The sequence below is a fragment of the Salmo salar genome, chromosome 15 (assembly GCF_965601325.2).
Source record: "Salmo salar chromosome 15, fSalSal1, whole genome shotgun sequence".
Lineage (NCBI taxonomy): Eukaryota > Metazoa > Chordata > Actinopteri > Salmoniformes > Salmonidae > Salmo > Salmo salar.
Genome location: NC_138305.1, coordinates 106657869 through 106678501, shown reverse-complemented (window position 1 = coordinate 106678501; position 20633 = coordinate 106657869). Strand labels below are relative to the sequence as shown.

At 42.2% G+C, this 20633-nt stretch overlaps 2 protein-coding genes across 3 annotated transcripts in view; both read right to left on the bottom strand.

The window, feature by feature from the left end:
* slc16a4 (solute carrier family 16 member 4) overlaps positions 1-15480 on the bottom strand; it is a 77051-nt gene extending 61571 nt beyond the window's left edge. Inside the window, exons 1-2 of the mRNA XM_014147383.3 lie at positions 14673-15480; positions 1529-1668 (exon numbers count right to left, since the gene is read on the bottom strand). Coding sequence (XP_014002858.2) covers positions 1529-1551 — 23 coding nt within the window. The 5' untranslated portion in view covers positions 1552-1668; positions 14673-15480. The remainder of the gene's footprint in view (positions 1-1528; positions 1669-14672) is intronic.
* Positions 15481-16746: 1266 nt separating this feature from the next.
* Positions 16747-20192, bottom strand: lamtor5 (late endosomal/lysosomal adaptor, MAPK and MTOR activator 5). 2 transcript variants are annotated; one of them, NM_001141065.2, is given in 6 exon segments: positions 16749-16941; positions 16972-17054; positions 17271-17401; positions 18168-18285; positions 19872-19933; positions 20021-20157. In NM_001141065.2, coding segments are annotated over 4 exon segments (276 nt in total). In that variant the 5' UTR covers positions 20056-20157; the 3' UTR covers positions 16749-16941; positions 16972-17054; positions 17271-17340.
* Between the last annotated feature and the right edge of the window lie 441 nt (positions 20193-20633).

The following is a 20633-nucleotide window of genomic DNA, read 5'->3' as shown; positions in this document are numbered from 1 at the left end:
ACGTGACGGTGGGACTCAAAGTGTTTCAAACCTACTACAGAGTGATTCTGCATTAACAATTGTAGCCTACAGATGTCGGATCTTGATTTGATCGCTCTTGTGCTGCTGACAATGTATTCGAGTTTTCAAAAGGCTTCTAATGTTTGGAATTTCCACTCTGAAATGTCAGGCTTGATTTGCCCCTATAAACCATTCAAAAATGTCCATTTAATTATAATCCACATAATAATTAACATTTCCTGTTACTGCAGGATTATTTTCCTGCTGTAGCAAACTGGCTCAAATTAAGATCCTACATATGTACCTACAGCACAATAACCGAGGCTACTGCTCACACCGGAGTGAGATTATTTTCAGCTCCACTTATACCAGATTGCATCAGCGTTGCAAACCGCAACTCTGTTTGGATGAATTCCATCACTCAAACGTTGAGAGGGGGCGAGCAGGCGATATCGTCATCAGTGAGCCAATAGCTTAGTTTGAACACAAGCAAGCCCAGGCATTTAATGAACGATGATCAGGATTGGGAAACCCATAGAATTAAATAGTAACATAATAACCTATATGGGAATACATTGGCGAATGGAGAGAGAGAGAGAGAGAGAGAGAGAGAGAGAGAGAGAGAGAGAGAGAGAGAGAGAGAGAGAGAGAGAGAGCGAGAAGAGAGAGAGAGAGAGAGAGAGAGAGAGAGAGAGAGAGAGAGAGAGAGAGAGAGAGAGAGAGAGAGAGAGAGAGAGAGAGACTTTTCCTCTTTAAGAAATGTTCACCATCTACCACTGCTGTAGACAAAGCATTAAAGCCACACTCCTTCATTTGGGCATACCTTCAAAGAGTGGGCCACCAACAAAAAGTATTATTTCAAGTCTACCCTCGCCGTGCTACTACTATCCACATAAACATTAGATCTGTGAATGTTTGGAACAGACTCGTTAGAACATGAGGCTGGTTAGTTCGATGGTAGGGAATGTGTATGAGTGCGTGCGTGCGTGCGTGTGTGTGCATGAGTTAGGAATGAGACAGAACATATACAGCTTCTAAAGGTTAAAGTGCTGAAGGAATATGAATCATGTTCACTATGAGTGGACACAGAGACACTAAGTACTGGGATGATGAGAAAACACTACAGAGAACATTACCATAAACACATCAACAGACATGACAGATTTACACTAGTTAGCCATCAGTCATTTCTTCAAAAAGTAGCTAAAGACACAAGGGTGAAGGACAGGAGGGTGAAGAACAAGAGGGTGAAGGACAGGAGAAGGTCAGGGGGAGGACAGGTAATGGGATAGATAGAAGGGCAGGTGGAAGAACAAGAGGAGTACAGGTAGAAGGACAGGTGGGAGGACAGGGAGAAAGGACAAGTGAAGGATAGGTAGAAGGACAGGTGGGAGGACAGGGAGAAAGGACAAGTGAAGGATAGGTAGAAGGACAGGGGGAAGCACAGGGGGAAAGGACAGGTGGGAGGTTAGGTAGAAGGACAGGGGGAGGACAGGTTAAAGACAGGTGTGGGTGTACGGTGCTATACCTGTTGTGCTCTTTAGATAGCATGGTGAAAGGTGGACTGTGAAGCAGCAGCAGAGAATTGAAAAGTGTCTACTGTGTATTGTAGCGTCTTCCTCTGGTGTGTGGATAGGGAGATAAATCTACAGCTGTCTCAAGGTTAACCTGCAACGACAAACAGGCACACACACAAGTTAGAAAGAACATGAAAATCTCCCTTTGCATAAGAGGTTTTTAACCTCAAGGGACTTTTCTGGTTCGACAAGTTATTTATATTTTTTATTTAACCTTTATTTAACTAGGCAAGTTAGATAAAGTTTAGGTAAAATTGAAAATCATGGCAACAGTGTGACTTGTCTTTACAGAAGTTTTTCCCTGACTGAAGACATAGTTTCATACTAAAATAACCACACATAACCACACATGAGCATGAAGAGAAGTGAGTTGTCATCATGACAGGATGGGTAAACGTTCTTAATGTCTTCCCAGAGTTATCATAGGCCTAAAAGATCACTCAGGATGAACTATATATAGTCCTCAGATAATAAAACAAAAACAAAAAAAATGTAAGAAAAAATTTGGAAGTTGTCCCACAAGTACTGTCAACTCATCGCACTGCATCGGTGCATCCTAATGTAACTCCACATTTTGCCTTAAGAGCAAAGCTGGTTCAAACTAGATCATTTCCTTCCTACAAGGTAAACTGTTACCTCTGGCATGCATGACATGCACTGAACCACCACAGCCCTGGTGCTGCAATCTGTAGGGTTAAACCAGCCAGGTACAGAGCCCATAGTGCAAGAGGATGAGGTATTGTGTGGGTGTGTTTATATGTGTGTTTAATCCACAGGGCGATCGGGTTTAAGTTCATGACATATTGTGTGGATGAAGGGCGGGTGGGTGACAAGCGGGTTGCATAAAGGTGAAAACAATATCTTTAAAAAATCCATAAATGTATAATTATTGTGGAATTTATATCTACAGGCTACATGAAAGTTTTGATTATCTGGCATTAGTGCATATGCTTTAAGGCCTATAACTGTACGCCAAATAGCCTACCCGCCAATCGCTTTAGGGAAATGGGCAGAAAAAGTTAATGTCGATCTGCGGAGACAAAAAGGACAATGTGGACTGACTGTTGGTCTACCCTCTCACATAGCCTTAATATTAACTCCTGCAGAATCGAGCATTTCTTGCAGTAAAATGATACACCTAATGTAGGCAAAATTTGGACTTTGGAACAGGAGTGGAGAAATATGATTTATTGCTTTCAGCATCTTCAGAGAATGCAAATGTGCAGTTAAGGGACCGTCTGTAGAAGTGCTGTCTTTATCAGCATCATTAAAGCTGATATTACTTCAATCACATATCCAAGCCAAACTGAAATCTTATCTGAAAAATGTTGGGTCGTTTTCACAGCTTTCTATTTCCTTACAACCGGTCAAACTGATGTCATTGGACATTTTACACAGAAAATTGTTCACAATATAAACGCAACATGCAACAATTTCAAAGATTTTACTGAGTTACAGTTCATATAAGGAAATTGTCATTTGAAATACATTCAATAGGCCCTAATCTATGGATTTCACATGACTGGGAATACAAATATGCATCGATTGGTCACAGATACCTTAAAACAAAGGTAGAGGCGTGGATCATAAAACCAGTCAGTATCTGGTGTGACCACCACTTGTCTCATTCAGCGCAACACATCTCCTTCTCATAGAGTTGATCAGGCTGTTGATTGTTGAATGTTCTCCCACTCCTCTTCAATGGCTGTGCGAAGTTGCTGGATATTGGCGGGAACTGGAACACACTGTCGTACACGTCGATCCAGAGCATCCCAAATATGCTCAATGGGTGACATGCCTGAGTATGCAGGCCATGGAAGAACTGGGACATTTTCAGCTTCCAGGAATTGTGTACAGATCCTTGCGACATCCTTGTGATGGCGGCGGATGAATGGTACGACAATGGGCCTCAGGATCTCGTCACAGTATCTTTGTATATTCAAATTGCCATTGATAAAGTGCCATTGTATTCACTGTCCGTAGCTTATGTCTGCCCATACCATTCACCGCCACCATGGGGCACTCTGTTCACAAACAGCAAACCGCTCGCCCACACAACGCCATACAGTTGAAAGTTGAAACCGGTGAGCACTTGCCCACTGAAGTCGGTTACGACGCCAAACTGCAGTCAGGTCAAGACCCTGGTGAGGACAACAAGCACGCAGATGAGTTTCCCAGATACGGCTTCTGACAGTTTGTGCAGAAATTCTTCAGTTGTGCAAACCCACAGTTTCATCAGCTGTCCAGGTGGCTGGTCTCAGACAATCTCGCAGGTGAAGAAACCGGATGTCGAGGTCCTAGGCTGGCATGGTTACACGTGGTCTGCGGTTGTGAGGCTGGTTGGACGTACTGCAAAATTCTTTAAAACAAAGTTGGAGGCGGCTTATGGTAGAAAAATGTACATTAAATTCTCTGGCAACAGCTCTGGTGGACATTCCTGCAGTCAGCATGCTAATTGCACACTCCCTCAAAACTTGAAACATTTGTGGCATTGAGTTGTGTGACAAAACTATACATTTTAGAGTGGCCTTTAATTGTCCCCAGCACAAGGTGCACCTGTGTAATGATTATGCTGTTTAACTTCTTTGGGGTAGGGGGCTGTATTTTCACGTCCGGATGAAAAGCGTGCCCAGAGTAAACTGCCTACAACTCAGGCCCAGAAGCTAGGATATGCATATTATTAGTAGATTTGGATAGAAAACACTCTGAAGTTTCTAAAACTGTTTGAATGATGTCTGTGAGTATAACAGAACTCATATGGCAGGCGAAAACCTGAGAAAAATCCAACCAGGAAGTGGGAAATCTGAGGTTTGTAGTTTTTCAAGTGATTTCAAGTGATCCAATATACAGTGTCTGTGGGGTCAGATTGCACTTCCTAAGGCTTCCACTAGATGTCAACAGTCTTTAGAACGTTGTTGCATGCTTCTACTGTGAATGGGGAGCGAATAAGAGCTGTTTGAACCAGGTGTCTGGCAGAATGCAATGAGCTAAGTCACGCGCGCGGCCGTGAGCGTGAGCTGCGTTCCTTTTCATTTCTAAAGACAAAGGAATTGTCCGGTTGGAATATTATTGAAGATTTATGATAAAAACATCCTAAAGATTGATTCTATACATCGTTTGACATGTTTCTACAAACTGTAATGCAACTTTTTTTTTTTAAGGAGAAGTGTATCTATAATCCTATGCATAACACTTGTATCTTTCATCAAAGTTTATGATGAGTATTTCTGTAAATTGATGTGGCTGTCTGAAAAATCACCGGATGTTTTTTAGAGGCAAAACATTTCTGAACATAACGCGCCAATGTAAACTGAGATTTTTGGATATAAATATGAACTTTATCGAACAAAACATACATGTATTGTGTAACATGAAGTCCTATGAGTACCATCTGATGAAGATCATCAAAGGTTAGTGATTCAATTTATCTCTATTTATGCTTTTTGTGACTCCTCTCTTTGGCTGGAAAATGGCTATGTTTTTTTGTGACTAGGCACTGACCTAACATAATCATATGGTATGCTTTCGCCGTAAAGCCTTTTTCAAATCAGACACTGTGGCTAGATTAATTTTTAAAAGCAGAAGTTCAAATTGTTTGTGTACAGACCTGGATAGTAGGACAGAACTCTGCAGGCTATCGCTGCAGTAGATTGCAACACCACCCCCTTTGGCTGTTCTATCTTGTCTGAAAATGTTGTAGTTAGGGATGAAGATTTCAGAGTTTTTGGTGGACTTCCTAAGCCAGGATTCAGACACGGCTAGGACATCCGGTTTGGCAGAGTGTGCTAAAGAAGTGAATGAAACAAACTTAGGGGGGAGGCTTCTAATGTTAACATGCATGAAACCAAGGCTATTACGGTTACAGAAGTCAACAAATGAGAGCGCCTGGGGAATAGGAGTGGAGCTAGGCACTGCAGGGCCTGGATTCACCTCTACATCACCAGAGGAACAGAGGAGGAGTAGAATAAGGGTACGGCTAAAAACCATGAGAATTGGTCGTTTATGACGTCCGGAATAGAGAGTAAAAGGAGCAGGTTTCTGGGGGCGATAAAATAGCTTCAAGGTATAATGTACAGACAAAGGTATGGTAGGATGTGAATACAGTGGAGGTAAACCTAGGCATTGAGTGATGATGAGAGAGATATTGTCTCTAGAAACATAATTGAAACCAGAAGATGTCATAGCATGTGTGGGTGGTGGAACTGAAAGGTTGGATAAGGTATAATGAGCAGGGCTAGAGGCTCTACAGTGAAATAAGCCAATAAACACTAACCAGAAGAGCAATGGACAAGGCATATTGACATTAAGGAGAGGCATGCTTAGCCGAGTGATCATAAATGTCCAAGTGAGATTCAGACAGCTAGCCGGGCCATAGGTAGCAAGTTGGCAGAAGATGGAGGGAGGTCTGTTTTTAGCCACCTCGTGCGTTTCCATCTGTAGATTAGTGGGGTTCCGTGTGGTAGGGGGACCAGTCCAATTGGCAAAATAGTTATAGTTATAGTGGCCCAAGAAAATTGTCCGATAGACCTATTAAGACAGCAGCCGATAAGACAGCTAACGATTAGCGGGCTGCAGATGGGCGTTCAGGTTACGTCGCGACGGAGGGGCAAGTTGGATAACTCCCTCGGGCAGACAACGTCGGTAGTCCAGTCGTGAAGGCCCGATGGGGCTCCGCATCGGCAGTAAAACGGGTCCGGATTGGTGATTGTAGCCCAGGAGTAGCTGATGGAACTCTTCAGCTGGCTAGCTCCGGAATAATTGATGTTAACTCCGGGACCGACATTAGCCAATAGTCACGCGGGTAGCAGCTAGCTAACTGCAAGATCCAGGTGTAAATGTCCAGAGCCTGCGGTAGAAATCCAGAGATATGGAGAGAAAAATAGGTCCGGTATGCTCTGGTCTGAGTCGCGCTGTACAAAACTGGCGATAGCTTTTCGAGCTAAGGGATAGCTGATGACCGCCAACCGTGGCTAGCTGAACTCTAATGTTAGCCAGTGAACTGGCCAGCCTCTGGCTAACCTCTAGTTAGCTTCTGTTGTGGATTTCAGATTTGAGGTAAATAATTCTTTTTTCATTAAATTGGTGAGGCGGTTTCAGGAGAGTGTCGGGTCCTCATACCACCCTCATGGAGTCTGTTTCTGACCGTTTGAGCAGACACATGCACATTTGTGGCCTGCTGGAGGTCATTTTGCAGGGCTCTGGCAGTGCTCCTCCTGCTCCTCCTTGCACAAAGGCAGAGGTAGCGGTCCTGCTGCTGGGTTGTTGCCCTCCTACGGCCTCCTCCACGTCTCCTGATGTACTGGCCTGTCTCCTGGTAGCGCCTCCATGCTCTGGACACTACGCTGACAGACACAGCAAACCTTCTTGCCACAGCTCGCATTGATGTGCCATCCTGGATGAGCTGCACTACCTGAGCCACTTGTGTGGGTTGTAGACTCCGTCTCATGCTACCACTAGAGTGAAAGAACCGCCAGCATTCAAAAGTGACCAAAACATCAGCCAGGAAGCATAAGAACTGAGAAGTGGTCTGTGGTCACCACCTGCCGAACCACTCCTTTATTGGGGTTGTCTTGCTAATTGCCTATCATTTCCACCTCTTGTCTATTCCATTTGCACAACAGCATGTGACATTTATTGTCAATCAGTGTTGCTTCCTAAGTGGACAGTTCGATTTCACAGAAGTGTGATTGACTTCGAGTTACATTGTGTTGTTTAAGTGTTCCCTTTATTTTTTTGAGCAGTGTATATACACACGGGACACGACAAGAGGAGGACAACGGACGTCTGACTGCTACGCCATCTTGGAAAGAGTGTGGCCCAAGCAAGTCTTTTTTTCTTATTTGTCTCCTTTAGACCAATAAGTCCATGCCCATTATGTAACGAGAGATAAAGGTGAACCTCATATTTATAAGTTATCTGTAACCTGTAAAAAACGGGGACATTGGCTAAGTCAGGGTTCAGACCTGAGCCAACTCCCCGTGCTTACCGTGGGGAAAGTAGGACTGGTCAGGCACCGTGTTATGCGGTGATTCGCACGGTTTCTGCCAGTGCGCCTGCACAGCCCAGTTCGTCCTGTGCCTGCGCCCCGCACTTCCCGGGATAAAGTAAGCGTCCAGCCAGGACGGGTTGTGCCAGCCACACGCTCCAGACCTCCAGTGCGCCTCCACGGCCCAGTATATCCTGCGCCAGTTCTACGCACTGTGTCGCCAGTGCGCCTGCACAGCCCAGTTCATCCTGTGCCAGCGCTCCGCCCTTGCCGGGCTAAAGTAAGCGTCCAGCCAGGACGGGTTGTGCCAGCCATATGCTCCAGACCTCCAGTGCGCCTCCACGGCCCAGTATATCCTGCGCCAGTTCTACGCACTGTTTCGCCAGTGCACCTGCACAGCCCAGTTCGTCCTGTGCCAGTGCTTCGCCCTTGCCGGGCTAAAGTAAGCGTACAGCCAGGACGGGTTGTGCCAGCCCTAAGCTCCAGACCTCCAGTGCGCCTCCACGGCCCAGTATACCCTGTGCCTGCTCTGCGCACCCAGTCTCTAGTGCGTCTCCCCAGTCCGGTGAGACCTGTTCCGGCTCCACGTAAGAAGCCTCCAGTGATGATCCATGGTCCGAAGCCTCCAGTGATGATCCATGCACGAAGCCTCCAGTGATGATCCATGGCCCGGAGCCTGTAGGGATGATCCATGGCTCCAAGCCTCCAGTGATAATCCATGGCCCGGAGCCTGTAGGGATGATCCATGGCATGAAGCCTCCCGTGATAATCCATGGCACGGAGCCTAGAGTGATGATCCATGGCATGGAGCCTGTAGCGACGGCCTACAGTCCGGAACCTCCTGAGACGGCCTGCAGCCCAGAGTCTTCAGCGGCGGCCTGCAGGCCAGAGTCTTCAGCGGCGGCCTGCAGGCCAGAGTCTTCAGCGGCGGCCTGCAGCCCAGAGTCTTCAGCGGCGGCCTGCAGCCCAGAGTCTTCAGCGGCGGCCTGCAGCCCAGAGTCTTCAGCGGCGACCTGCAGCCCAGAGTCTTCAGCGGCGGTCAACAGTTCAGAGCCTCCGGTGATGATCCACGGTCTGGTTCCTCCGGCGACACAGAAGTGGGGGGATCAGCGGGCGGAGTGGGGGCTACGCCCCGGAACCAGAGCCGCCGCCAAGTATAGATGCCCAGCCAGGTTCAGGTTTGCGGCCAGGAGTCCGCACCTTTGGGGGGGGGTACTGTCACGCCCTGACCTTAGAGAGACGTTTATTTTCCTCTAGTTTGGTTAGGTCAGGGTGTGATGTGGGGTGGGCAATCTAGTTTGTCTATTTCTTTGTGTTGAGCCGAGTATGGTTCCTAATCAGAGGCAGCTGGCTATCGTTGTCTCTGATCAGGAATCATACTTAGGCAGCCTTTTCCCCACCTGTAGCTGTGGGTAATTATTCTTTCTGTGAGTGTTTTGTGTGCGCCTCAGTTGTGTCACGTTAGTTTGTTTTACCTGTTTCTTGTTTTGTTCAGTTTCACTAATAAAGTATGTGGAATTACTGGCACGCTGCGCCTTGGCTGATCTATGACGTGGAGTTTGAGGACAGTGAAAGTGACAGTCCCTTAGGTCTACTATAATGAAGGCTGGTTCAACAGCAACGCCTGTCTTTTTTATCCTGGAGATTTTATGACATCGGGACACCAAGGTCGGGGCACCAAGGAAAATATTCAGATTACAAAGTTATGATTTTCCTAATATAACTTTCAGATATTATAATATCTGATCCATGAGTCCTCTGATTAATGATATGTTAGTTTACCTCACACCAGTCTCATTCCAAACGTCGTAAATTGTTGGTTATCTTCACGAACCCTGGCTAACAAGTTGAATCAGCAATACAAAATTGGGTTTAATTATTTATTTACTAACTAAATAATTCACAGAAATGCAAAACAAACAGATATGGTTACAAGGAAATGATAGAATGTGCCCTAGTGGGCTAAACCGGCATGGCGGCTTGTTACACAAAGAAAGGGGGCTGGGCTTGAATGAAAGAGCGGGAAGACTGTGGTACCAAGACTGCAGCTATGCCATCGTAAATACAGAATCATATGCATTCTAAATCACCGCGCATTTGGAAAAGGAAAATGCAATAAATATTTACTCTGAGCTGCGCTTCGGTAGATTGGTCGTAGATGCTGGCCGGGTTGGCCAACAGAGATCTTCCTATCCTCGGAAGAATGTCACTGGTGGTAAAATGATACGTTGTAGTATGTTCGTCGTGTGTTAGACTGGATACACCATCCGTCCTTTTCTAGCCCACGTCTACAGTGGCCGCTGCTAACTCAACGGCTAGGAAATATCACTTCTGTAGTGAATGAGAGTTCAAAGTTCATACCATTCGCAACCAAAGCTCACGCTGAGGTTGGCTTAGTTCTGTACTTGACATGTGTGTCCTTTTAACGCAGAGGCTGCAGACCTCACGTACCGGAACTGCTGGTTACATTTTGTCATTGTCTTATATAGTGGTGAGGGGAGAAGGGTGTGATTCATCGTTTATAACCCCTGTCTCTTCGCAGGGGTGGGCCACTGATTAAGCAGGCCACTTTCCTTATGAAAACCCAATTCTCTCATTTGGAAGCTAAAATTACATTTAATCTTCTAACAAACAGTTTCAATATCAAACACTTAAATTGCACAACAATTCCATGTGAATCTGATAACTAGAATGTGTGGACTTTCCCAGGTACAGTTTATGTCGTCCTGTCATCAGTCATAATGGCTCAGATGACAACCGAACTGACATCCATACTCATTAAGTTCCAACGCATATTTTCAACTGGTTCTATTACCGAAATATGGTTCCTTTCCCCCCACTTGTTTGATGTTCCCAGACTCTCTATATTTAACAACGGCTATTCAAGAGTCCTTCAGTAGGATCAGAGAGAGAGGGGAAGGGAGAAAGGTATTTATGGGGGGGTCATAAACCTTACCCACAGGCCAACGTCATGACACATCATTACATTTATTTATTGTTGTTTTTTTTTTAAATGATTGCTTGTTTTTCACACTTACAATGCAACTTCTAGAGATGTGTGAATACGATCTGATCTGTAAAACGGTTCCGATTATATTCATAAAACACAGGCCTATTTGGGAGCAGTATAACGGTGAGTGGACGTTCTCCCTTTCTCTTTATATTGGACATTGGTCCAGCTACTGTGAAAAGCCGCCATAGTCTGCGTTTTTAATATTATATGCCCATGGGGAGAAATGATGGTGCCTGTAAGTGTGACATAGCCTATTTAAAACAAGTTGTTTAGATAAGAATTTGATTCTAAATATTTGTTCTCTTTTTAGGCCTTATCAATAATTAATTTAATCTTGCTTACTGACAATGTTTGGCATGTCCATGCTCAGCCATTATGTAATTTACAGTAGGCCTTGCCCCTATATCAGTGTGAATGCTATTGAAGCCATGCAATTGCTTAGAACAATGTGGACTGCAAATGGATTCAAGTTAACGTATTTTGCAAATATAGGTCTACATTTTGTTATTTTGCTTCTGTAAGCCATTTAACAAACTATAACGGACTAACATTGGAATTGGACTTGATTCCAAGGCAATACATTAAAAAAAAAATTGTAGCAGCTACATACTTCGCCATGGAGCACATTCTGATTGGCCAGTGAGGGGCCAAGCCTCGACACACCCACAACTTGTTTATTCATCAAAACCGAGCCCTTTCACGCCAAGCCCAACAAGTGCGCCTATAATTGTAATAGTGAAAATAGCTAAAATATTCCGTTCCAGCCATTACCACGAGCCAGTCCTCCCCAATTAAGGTGCCACCAACCTCCTGTGGTTAGAAGCTTTCTCAATGGGCACAAACTGGATAAATCACTGTTGTTTCCACGTCATTTCAGCAAAAATTCAGTTTTTACTTCTGATGACATTGAATCAAAATGGGAAACTAATTGGATTTACCAAAAAGCCATCGACGTAAACGAATTTAGAGAATTTGGGTATTTCTTTCTCATTCAACTTTTTACCTAAATCCAAAGACATGATTCAAATTTGTATTGATTTAACTTGAATTCACATAGACGTTGAATTGACGTTGGCTATGCCCAGTGGGTTCAGTTACCTACAGTTACAACATCCAACTTCTTCTGTAGTGTTTTGTCAACTAGGGCAATCCATTACAATGAACTAAGCATGTAGATTAGTTTGTGCCAGAGTAGACCGGGTTGGAAGAGGGTTTTTGGTCATCAGGCGATACGAAAGTTCAAATATTTCATTATGTGAGAGCAAATAACTGAAATGAAGACCTTCAGACATTATTAAGTGTTGAATACAATGAGATACTGTATCAGTTTACTTCAATTGGCATTACTGTACGAACAAGCTTTGTGACCACGGCTCCATAGCTACAATTACTGAAGCTCTGCCTCCACAGTAGACTCCATGTTACAGTAATACAATACCATACTAAAAGTCAATCCAACATTCTCACATTCTCTTTTGGTGTTAATAAGAAAAGCAAAATACATTAGTCATGAGGAATGGTGAGATTACGTCGCTAAAAAGCTGCTTGGTGGTTAGTTGAAAAGCTTTTGGCTTAGTTTATTATCCCTGACAAAGAGAACGGAACGACCATACACCACAGTATTCAAAAGGGTTCAAGTACTATTTTAAATCTTCCACATACTTTGAGTGTTTGCATTAGCTCGTCTGGAGTACAAATGCACAGGGTTTTCACTTTTGGGATGTTTCTATTAGTTCCATTGCAACAGGGAGAGCTCAATCAACAATAATAATAATAATAATAATAATAATAATAAATGAAACTTTTATGGCGCTTTTCATTACAGACAGAATCTCAAAGCGCTTGTTAAGCTAAATAAACCAGAAGTCATGTAAAAAGAAATGTAGGCTACAACAGTAGCTAGATCAGATAGATCCTAGTCAGCTCGAGTACTTCTTGAAGCCTCCGGATGGGCAGCCGCAGTCTAGACAAGATCTGGAAGCTCATAGCCATGTGGTCAGTGGAGGTAGTGGACAGATCTGTATGCCCAGGCAATCAAGCACAGCTTACATTTTTGAAATGATTTAAAATATTATTTGAACCCAAATCTGGACCATACAACACCACAGTATTGTAAATTTGAACTCATAGAGAGGTCTTGTACTGTATAAAACTCTGTTTTGGTCCCGTGTGGCTCAGTTGGTAGAGCATGGTGTTTGCAATGCCAGGGTTGTGGGTTTGATTCCCACAGGGGACCAGTACGGAGAAAGAAAAAAAAATGTATGAAATGTATGCACTCACTACTGTAAGTTGCTCTGGATAAGAGTGTCTGCTAAAATGTAAATGTAATTATGTTGGACCAGTTGCTCTCTTCAGATCAGAGTTTTGTTGCTGCATTATTGCCCCTTCACTCACCGGACATCATACAACTCTGGAACAAACAGATCATCACTACCCACTATCTGTTTGGATTTAGTTAGAGGAACAAATATCCCACTGGGCACCCTACGTCATTTCAACGTGGATAATTGGGTAGTATTTGGTTGAGACGATGATCAATGAGATTACAACCTACAGTACCAGTCAAAAGTTTGGACACACCTACACATTCCAGGGTTTTTCTTTATTTTTACTATTTTCCACATTGTAGAATAATAGTGAAGACGTCAACACTATGAAATAACACATATGGAATCATGGAGTAACCAAAAAAAGTGTTAAACAAATCAAAATATATTTTATATTTGAGATTCTTTAAATTAGCCACCCTTTGCCTTGATGACAGCTTTACACACCCTTGGCATTCTTTCAACCAGCTTCACATGGAATGCTTTTCAAAATGTGAACCATATCATTGGATTTACAGTGAGTTCCAAAACTATTGGGACAGTGAGACATTTAAAAAAAAAACATTTGGCTCTGTAATCCAGCACTTTGCATTTAAAATGATACAATGACTGAGGTTAGAGTGCAGACTGTCTGCTTTAATTTGAGGGTATTTTCATCCATATTGGCTGACCCATTTATAAATTACAGCACTTTTTGTACATAGTCCCCCCATTTTAGGGGACCAAAAGTACTGGGACAAATTAACTTGTGTGTATTAAAGTAGTCAAAAGTTTAGTATTTGGTCCCATATTCCTAGCACACAATGATTACATCAAGCTTGTGACTCTACAAACTTGTTGGATGCATTTGCTGTTTGTTTTGGTTTCAGATTATTTTGTGTCTATAATAAATGAATGGTAAATAATGTAATTTTAGAGTCACTTTTATTGTAAATAAGAATATAATATGTTTCTTAACACTTCGACATTAATGTGGATCCTACCATGATTACGGATAGTCCTGAATGAACCATGAATAATGATGATTGAAAAAGTTACAGACACACAAATATCTTAACCTCCCCTATTGTAAGGGTGAGAGGTTAGCATGTCTTGGTGGTATGATGTTTGAGCTTCACACGCTTGATGTAATCATTGCGTTCTAGGAATATGGGACCAAATACTAAACTTTTGACTACTTTAATACACATACAGTATAAGTGAATTTGTCCCAATACTTTTTGTCCTCTAAAAGGGGGGGACTATGTACAAAAAAGTGCTATAATTTCTAAACGGTTCACCCAATATGGATGAAAATAACCTGAAATTAAAGTTGACAGTATGCACTTTAAACCCCATAGTCATTGTATCATTTTAAATACAAAATGCTGGAATACAGAGCCAAACCCCCAAATATATGTCACTCTCCCAATACTTTTGGAGCTCACCGTAGGTTAAAAGTCGGGTGAAAAACCCCACCAACATTCCCAAAATTCCTTTACATCGATTACTTTTAGCTAATCCAATCAGTTTTCATGTTGATTAAACGTAACAACATTGCATTTTGAGTCGTTGAAATGACGTGTAAACAACGTTGATGCAATCAATTTGTGCCCGGTGGGAAAACACTAAATTGTTGTGTATTTGTGAGTAAAAAATATATATATTAAAGCATATCACTAAAACCCTATATAAAATAAATACATACCTGCAAAAACACTTGTCTAGAACAATAACTATTGATTAATTATGACTGAAATACAGTCTATTTAGTATACTTATATACATACCTTAATTTTCAATCAGATTCTAACCAATTTCCCTGTTGATTTTACATAGGAACTTCAGTAAACAAAGGTGGTGTTCTGCGCCCGAGGAGATGGAGATTCCTACACTTGAGGTGCGCGATCCATCCTTTTGATAGTGCACTTGAAATGAGGGCTACTTGGAGAAGTTTCCTTTGCATATAATTCTACAGAACAGGACCCGTTCACTTGATGGCACTGCGGGTGAAGGCGCCATAATAAGTTGAGTTAAGCGTGTGAATTCCGTCCTCGGAGTTGCGACTCAAACTCCAGCACCTCAACAGTCAACAGCACATTGGCGATGAAGTGAGAGAGGTCGCGTGAACCAAAGCCGCCCTCCACAGGGACTGACACGTGATTGAAACGTGGAGCTCTCTCTGAAAACTTCCCAACGTAGAAAAACGTCTGCTCTGCTGTCAAAACAACATGCTAAAAGACTTGGCCAGTAGGTTCATGTAGAGCTAGGCTATAAACTGAGAAGCATTACAGAGTCGGAGATTGGGGTGAGTCTTTCTGCAGGTTGACACAGACAGCCAGCCAGCCCAGGCGGAATCGCTGACTGCAGTGTTCTCTCTGCAGCTAACGGGACATCCCATCCACTGCAGAGGAACATTAGCGCAAGATCTTATCTGGGTGACCTGAACTCCAATTGTGTAATAATGAGAGATGATATAATGGTATAAAACCATATAATTTTTCTAGGTTTTGACACGAATACCACCTACCACACCTAGGCCTATTATTTGCAGAGAATTACCTCTGCAGGACGCGCTTGCTAAGAGAAATGCTGAACCATCTAAAGGAGAAAATAAAAGACTTGACATGGAGGTCAGAAGATTAATCCATATTCCAGTTAAAGTTTATCCACCTGTAACGCCCTAGAAATAAATGCTTTGAACTGGAAATGCATTCGCTGGAAGCATGGGCACCTGTTGGGACATGTGAATTGTGAATGTTTACAAAAGGAAAACACATATAACAATTAAACGAGAGAGATGAGGGAGAGAAAGAGAGAGAGAGTGCAGCTGAACAATACATAAAACACATTCAGAGGCTCATACAACTCTTTTTTTATTCCATATCTGTGGATTAACTCATCACTCAAATAAATATTTTCAGGATACACATAGGTCAAACTGTGGGGGGCTGTGATACATGTTACACACTTGAGATACTTGAGTGAGCACTGTACTGGTCATGAACACACAGAATACATATGCGTCCCAAATAGCACCCTATTCCCTATTTAATGCACTAATTACTTAACTATAGTTAATTGGGAATAGGATGCCGTTGAAAAACAGCTTCTATCCCAAGGCCATCAGACTGTTAAACAGCCATCACTAGACGGCTTCCACCCCGTTACGCAACCCTGCTGCCCTATATACGTAGACATGGAATCACTGGCCACTTTAATAATGGAACACTAGTCACTTTGATAATGTTTACATACTGCTTTACTCATCTCATATGTATATACTGCATTCTATTCTACTGTATTTTAGTCAATGCCACTCCAACATCGCTCGATCTAATGTTTATGTATTTTATTCCATTATTTTACTTTCAGATTTGTTTGTATTGTTGTGAATTCTTAAGATATTACTACACTGTTGGAGCTAGAAACACAAGCATTTCGCTACACCCACAATAACATCTGCTAAATGTGTATGTGACTAATAAAATGTGATTTGATTTTGATTAGTGGTGACCTTCAGGCTGTAATGAAGACTGTGAGAGGTGGCCCAGACTCAATGTTCAACTCTGTAGGCTTGTAGGTCAAGTTTACTTACTCATCCCACAACAGGGAAATGTGTCACACCACTCATTTGAAAACAGACAGCACTTAAGAGAGTGAACTGTGATGAGGACTCAATGTTCATCTGTCTCAGGTCAAGTATCCCAACAAGTGGTACATTCATTTGGCATACTTCACAATTGCACTAAAAACTAGGACATCAGTCCAGCCAGTACAGTGTGACATAACTAAGTCCCCCTGACATGGCAGTATGCATTTTAATACAGAACAGACGCCATAACAAAAGTGAAAAATGTCATATTGGATGTTACATTGCTTTTAATATGAATACAATTACAATATCTCTACAGGAATTTGAAATCAGACATGATTGCCGATTAAAAATGTCCCAAAAAGGAATTGCCAGGTCAACAAATATTTGCAACAAAAACTGATCAGACCTATTAACTTACACAAAACATGACTTTTAAATATGACTCTTGGCCAAACAGACAGATAAAATATGACTCTTGGCCAAACAGACAGTTGAAGAAGAAATGGAATCTTCTAACACCTGAATGTGACCTCCTAGATACAGACCATGTATTCTGCCCTACCAAGCAAAACGGCAGTAACTGCTCATTTGGCCAAAATGAATTAAAGTCATTTTTGCTACATTAAATACATGCTTAATCATGCAGACAAGTATCCTGCCTCCATTGAATTGCGTTTTGGAGAAAATGGGGGTCATGTTAGCAGTAACTGCTAAACCAAGGTAAATAAAAGCCATTTTTCTCAGTTCCAAGCATTACTGCCTTTTTGCTTGGTAGGGCAGTATTGTGTGGGATTATTTAGCATTAGTGAACAAACAGCATTACAAACAAAAACAGACTCCTCCATCTTCATCAGGCGACTTCATGACGACATCTTATGAACAGCTACTGTGATGGTTCCATGTGCCCTCACTAGAATATTCCTGTGGGAAAAACAAACAATATGGCCTGTGGCCAATCAATTGCATTTCAATCAAGACATTACTAAACTACAAAACTGATCCTAGATCAGCAGAAACTGACTAACTCTGGCTCTGCTCGACATGCCATTAAATACCATAGGCAGAATGTCATGGTGTAATTTGCATCTACAGGATGCTGCCATATGATCTTTTCCCATTTAAGCTGTCCATCATTATAAATATAGCATGTTGCCCGCTGGGGATCAGTGTTTTATGCCTATGTCTTGAACATAGTTTCAAATGAGTTGTTTTGACTGCTCAGATATGCACAGTGCAATGTAAAGGTGAAGTTCAGGGAACTGTATGAAACCATGCACATACCTATGATGTCCACAAGGTGGCAGCACAGTCAAAGAAAACCTAACTAGACAACAAGACATGCACTTTGCAGATAAGCTCCCAGTCGAGTCCCATATCCACCCCTAGTTCCTACCTATGCCCGCCATGTAGACTTGCAAAGGTATCAGCAACATGATAATATGTCAGGCCTTTCCCTCTGATGGAAAGGCTGGGCAGACTTTGCATCATTATCTATCCAATAGTTTACAATCCATACAATTGGCAAAGAGGAAGGTGCTAGAAACTATATGTAAATACTAACTGGACCAGTTAAACTGGTTATATAACTAAGGCGAGTACATTTGAAATCTCTACCAACCCGGGGCACCAAACGATGCAAAAGGAACTCGCCCCTAATATTGACTCCTGATTGGATGTGGTTCCTCACCCTGAATCTGACTCCAGACACACTGTGGGGCTGTCTGTAGGGTCTTTGGTGAGAGAGGCTGCCTGTCTGGCCAGTACAGACACCACCCCACCATGCTCATCAGACAGAGAGCCACGACCTGAAATAAACACAAGAAGACAAAGTAGACTCAGATTCAGTCATATGGAAGAACAGAGCAAAATGTAGGCTGATCTTGTGGTAAGATCACTAGTATTGAAAGTGGGCCTGTATTCAATAGCATGTCTCAACACAAAAACCTCAGATGATATAAAATAGGGTCTAAGCTTCAACATACCAGCATGCGAATATGAACAGTTTCTGGGGAGATTTTACATGTTTTTAGAACATTTACATTTAAGGTTAAAAAAAATGACATGTTTACAAAAAAATAAATTGTAAAAAAATGTATGAAATAGTTTGACAACCCTGTTTCTAAACGTTTAAATGATATCAATCTCAACCATTTATCTTTTCCAGTGATAAAGACATGAATACCTCATGGTATGGTGGGGTTAACCCTCTGATAGACGCTAACTACCTTTAGTGCCTATGGATGAAGGTATCTTCTTCCCAGGTGGCTTTTGTTAATAAACCTGACGCTCGGTCTAAACGTGAACACGCATCGCTTGCTGTGCGGTTTTTCAAAACAAAAGGAACATATCTATCATATCAGCGAGAAATATATATATTTTTAAACTAAAAGGTTCAATTACTACACACCTTCATAGGGCTAGTGTTCCCACACGGCCATATATCCATGTTACGGCATATGTTTACGGAAGACAGACAGAAGAGAGGCTAATTATCTATAGCATACTCCTGACATGTGTGTCTAACAGAAGAATGCCGCCAGAAACGTGTTGGAATAGAAAAATACACTCGGCTGCAACTGTGATAAAGCCGGTTAAAACAGTGTGTATTTTGCATTTGTGAAATTATTTTGACGTGATATGAAAGAGGGCTTTATGTTTATAGAACAGTATCAGTATTGAGAATTGATTCACGTTTAGATTGAGTATTTGGATGTTTTGGCTGCTAGAGCTAGTCTACCTGTGAAAATAACACAAGGTCCAAGGTAGACTTCATGAAATTACGTTGCAACGAGCAGCTATTGAGATGAATGAGATGCATGACTTCGTTCTCAGCGTGGTGGCCAGGGCACCAAAATAGGGGAGAAGTTGAGCCACACACTCCTAGTTGTGGAAATTGCCACACTATGCTGTTTACCTTCTGCATCTATTTCATGTCGCTGAGTCTACCTTTAAGGAGTAATGTTTTGCTCGCCTACACATCTTTAGAAATACATTATTGGGCTATGATGGGGTATGCAAAATAGGTCTACTTTGTACACAGTTCTCTTGAATGTTTTGTTATTCAGGTCCAAAAAGTAACTTTATTAGCAATTCTACAATGGTAAAATATGTATGGAAGGTTTCATTCAAATCAAAGAGGGGTGCTGTCAAAAAGTGATTGAATTCAAATGGATTTACCCTCTACCAGAGAACAGGCTTTGGCTATTGCTACTCTTCATTTTACTTATTGCACTAATATGTGTAGCTACTGCCATTTCAAGGGGACATTGTCACACTTTTCAAACACCCACTATGATGATCACGACTGTGTGCGGTCGTCAGTCAAATGTTTGCCTGCTGAATAATAAGATAAATAATGAAAACAACAAGAAATTGGTCTAACTTTACTTACAGCCTAGAATATGTCCCTGTTGGTCCGTGCAGAGAACTCCGATAATGGCTGGATTCTTCATGCTATCAAAACGACATGGATACACATTTCAGGAATGTTTACACAAAATGAAACGGTTTTGTACGAGTCTCGATCAAATAATCACTTACGTATCATCAAGATGTTGCTCGAGGGTCGACTCCATGATAACAAAAGCCTAAATCGAGTTAACTGCAGTTAGCACATTTGATATTTTGCAAGAAATTGTTTGTGATTGTCTGCTTCCTGACTTTTCTCGAACTCACGTGATACGCATTCCTACGGAAACCCGCGAAGGCTAAATTACACCAACCGCGATTCCTTCTGGTTTTTTTTGTGGGAAAGGAGGGGGAGAAATAACACAATGTTACAACATTTCAACAGACATCGGTGGTAAAGCAACGCAAGAACAGTTGTTTTTTTTCTCCCAAAAGCAATAGATGTACAATGTCAACAATTTACTATCTTTTTGGTAAGTGGCTATCCTTTACCAACTAGGCCAGGGGTCTTCAAACTTTTCTTGCTTAGGGACCACCACCCAGGCAAACTGGTGACCCAGGGACCCGCCTCATTTTAGCAAGAAAAATGTTGATCGCATATCTTGTCTTATTATCAGGTGAATGATGGTGTCAAGGAAAAGTAGACATAATGAACATTTAACAAATGTATAGATTTGGTAGTCTCCCATTTATAATTGGAAGAGGAAGTGCAAACTCTAACATAGCCTATTGCTGGAAAGGTAAC

Bases quoted from the DNA above. Each gene is read 5' to 3' on its own strand.
- lamtor5 (XM_014147379.3), bottom strand. From the start codon at position 20,055: ATGGAGTCGACCCTCGAGCAACATCTTGATGATAC. The intron at 18,286-19,871 runs GTAAGTAAAGTT...TGTTTATTTCAG, and splicing joins ACAGGGACATATTCTAGGCT to GTCGTGGCTCTCTGTCTGAT. The intron at 17,402-18,167 runs GTGAGGAACCAC...TTTTTCCCACAG, and splicing joins TGTCTGGAGTCAGATTCAGG to GAATATTCTAGTGAGGGCAC.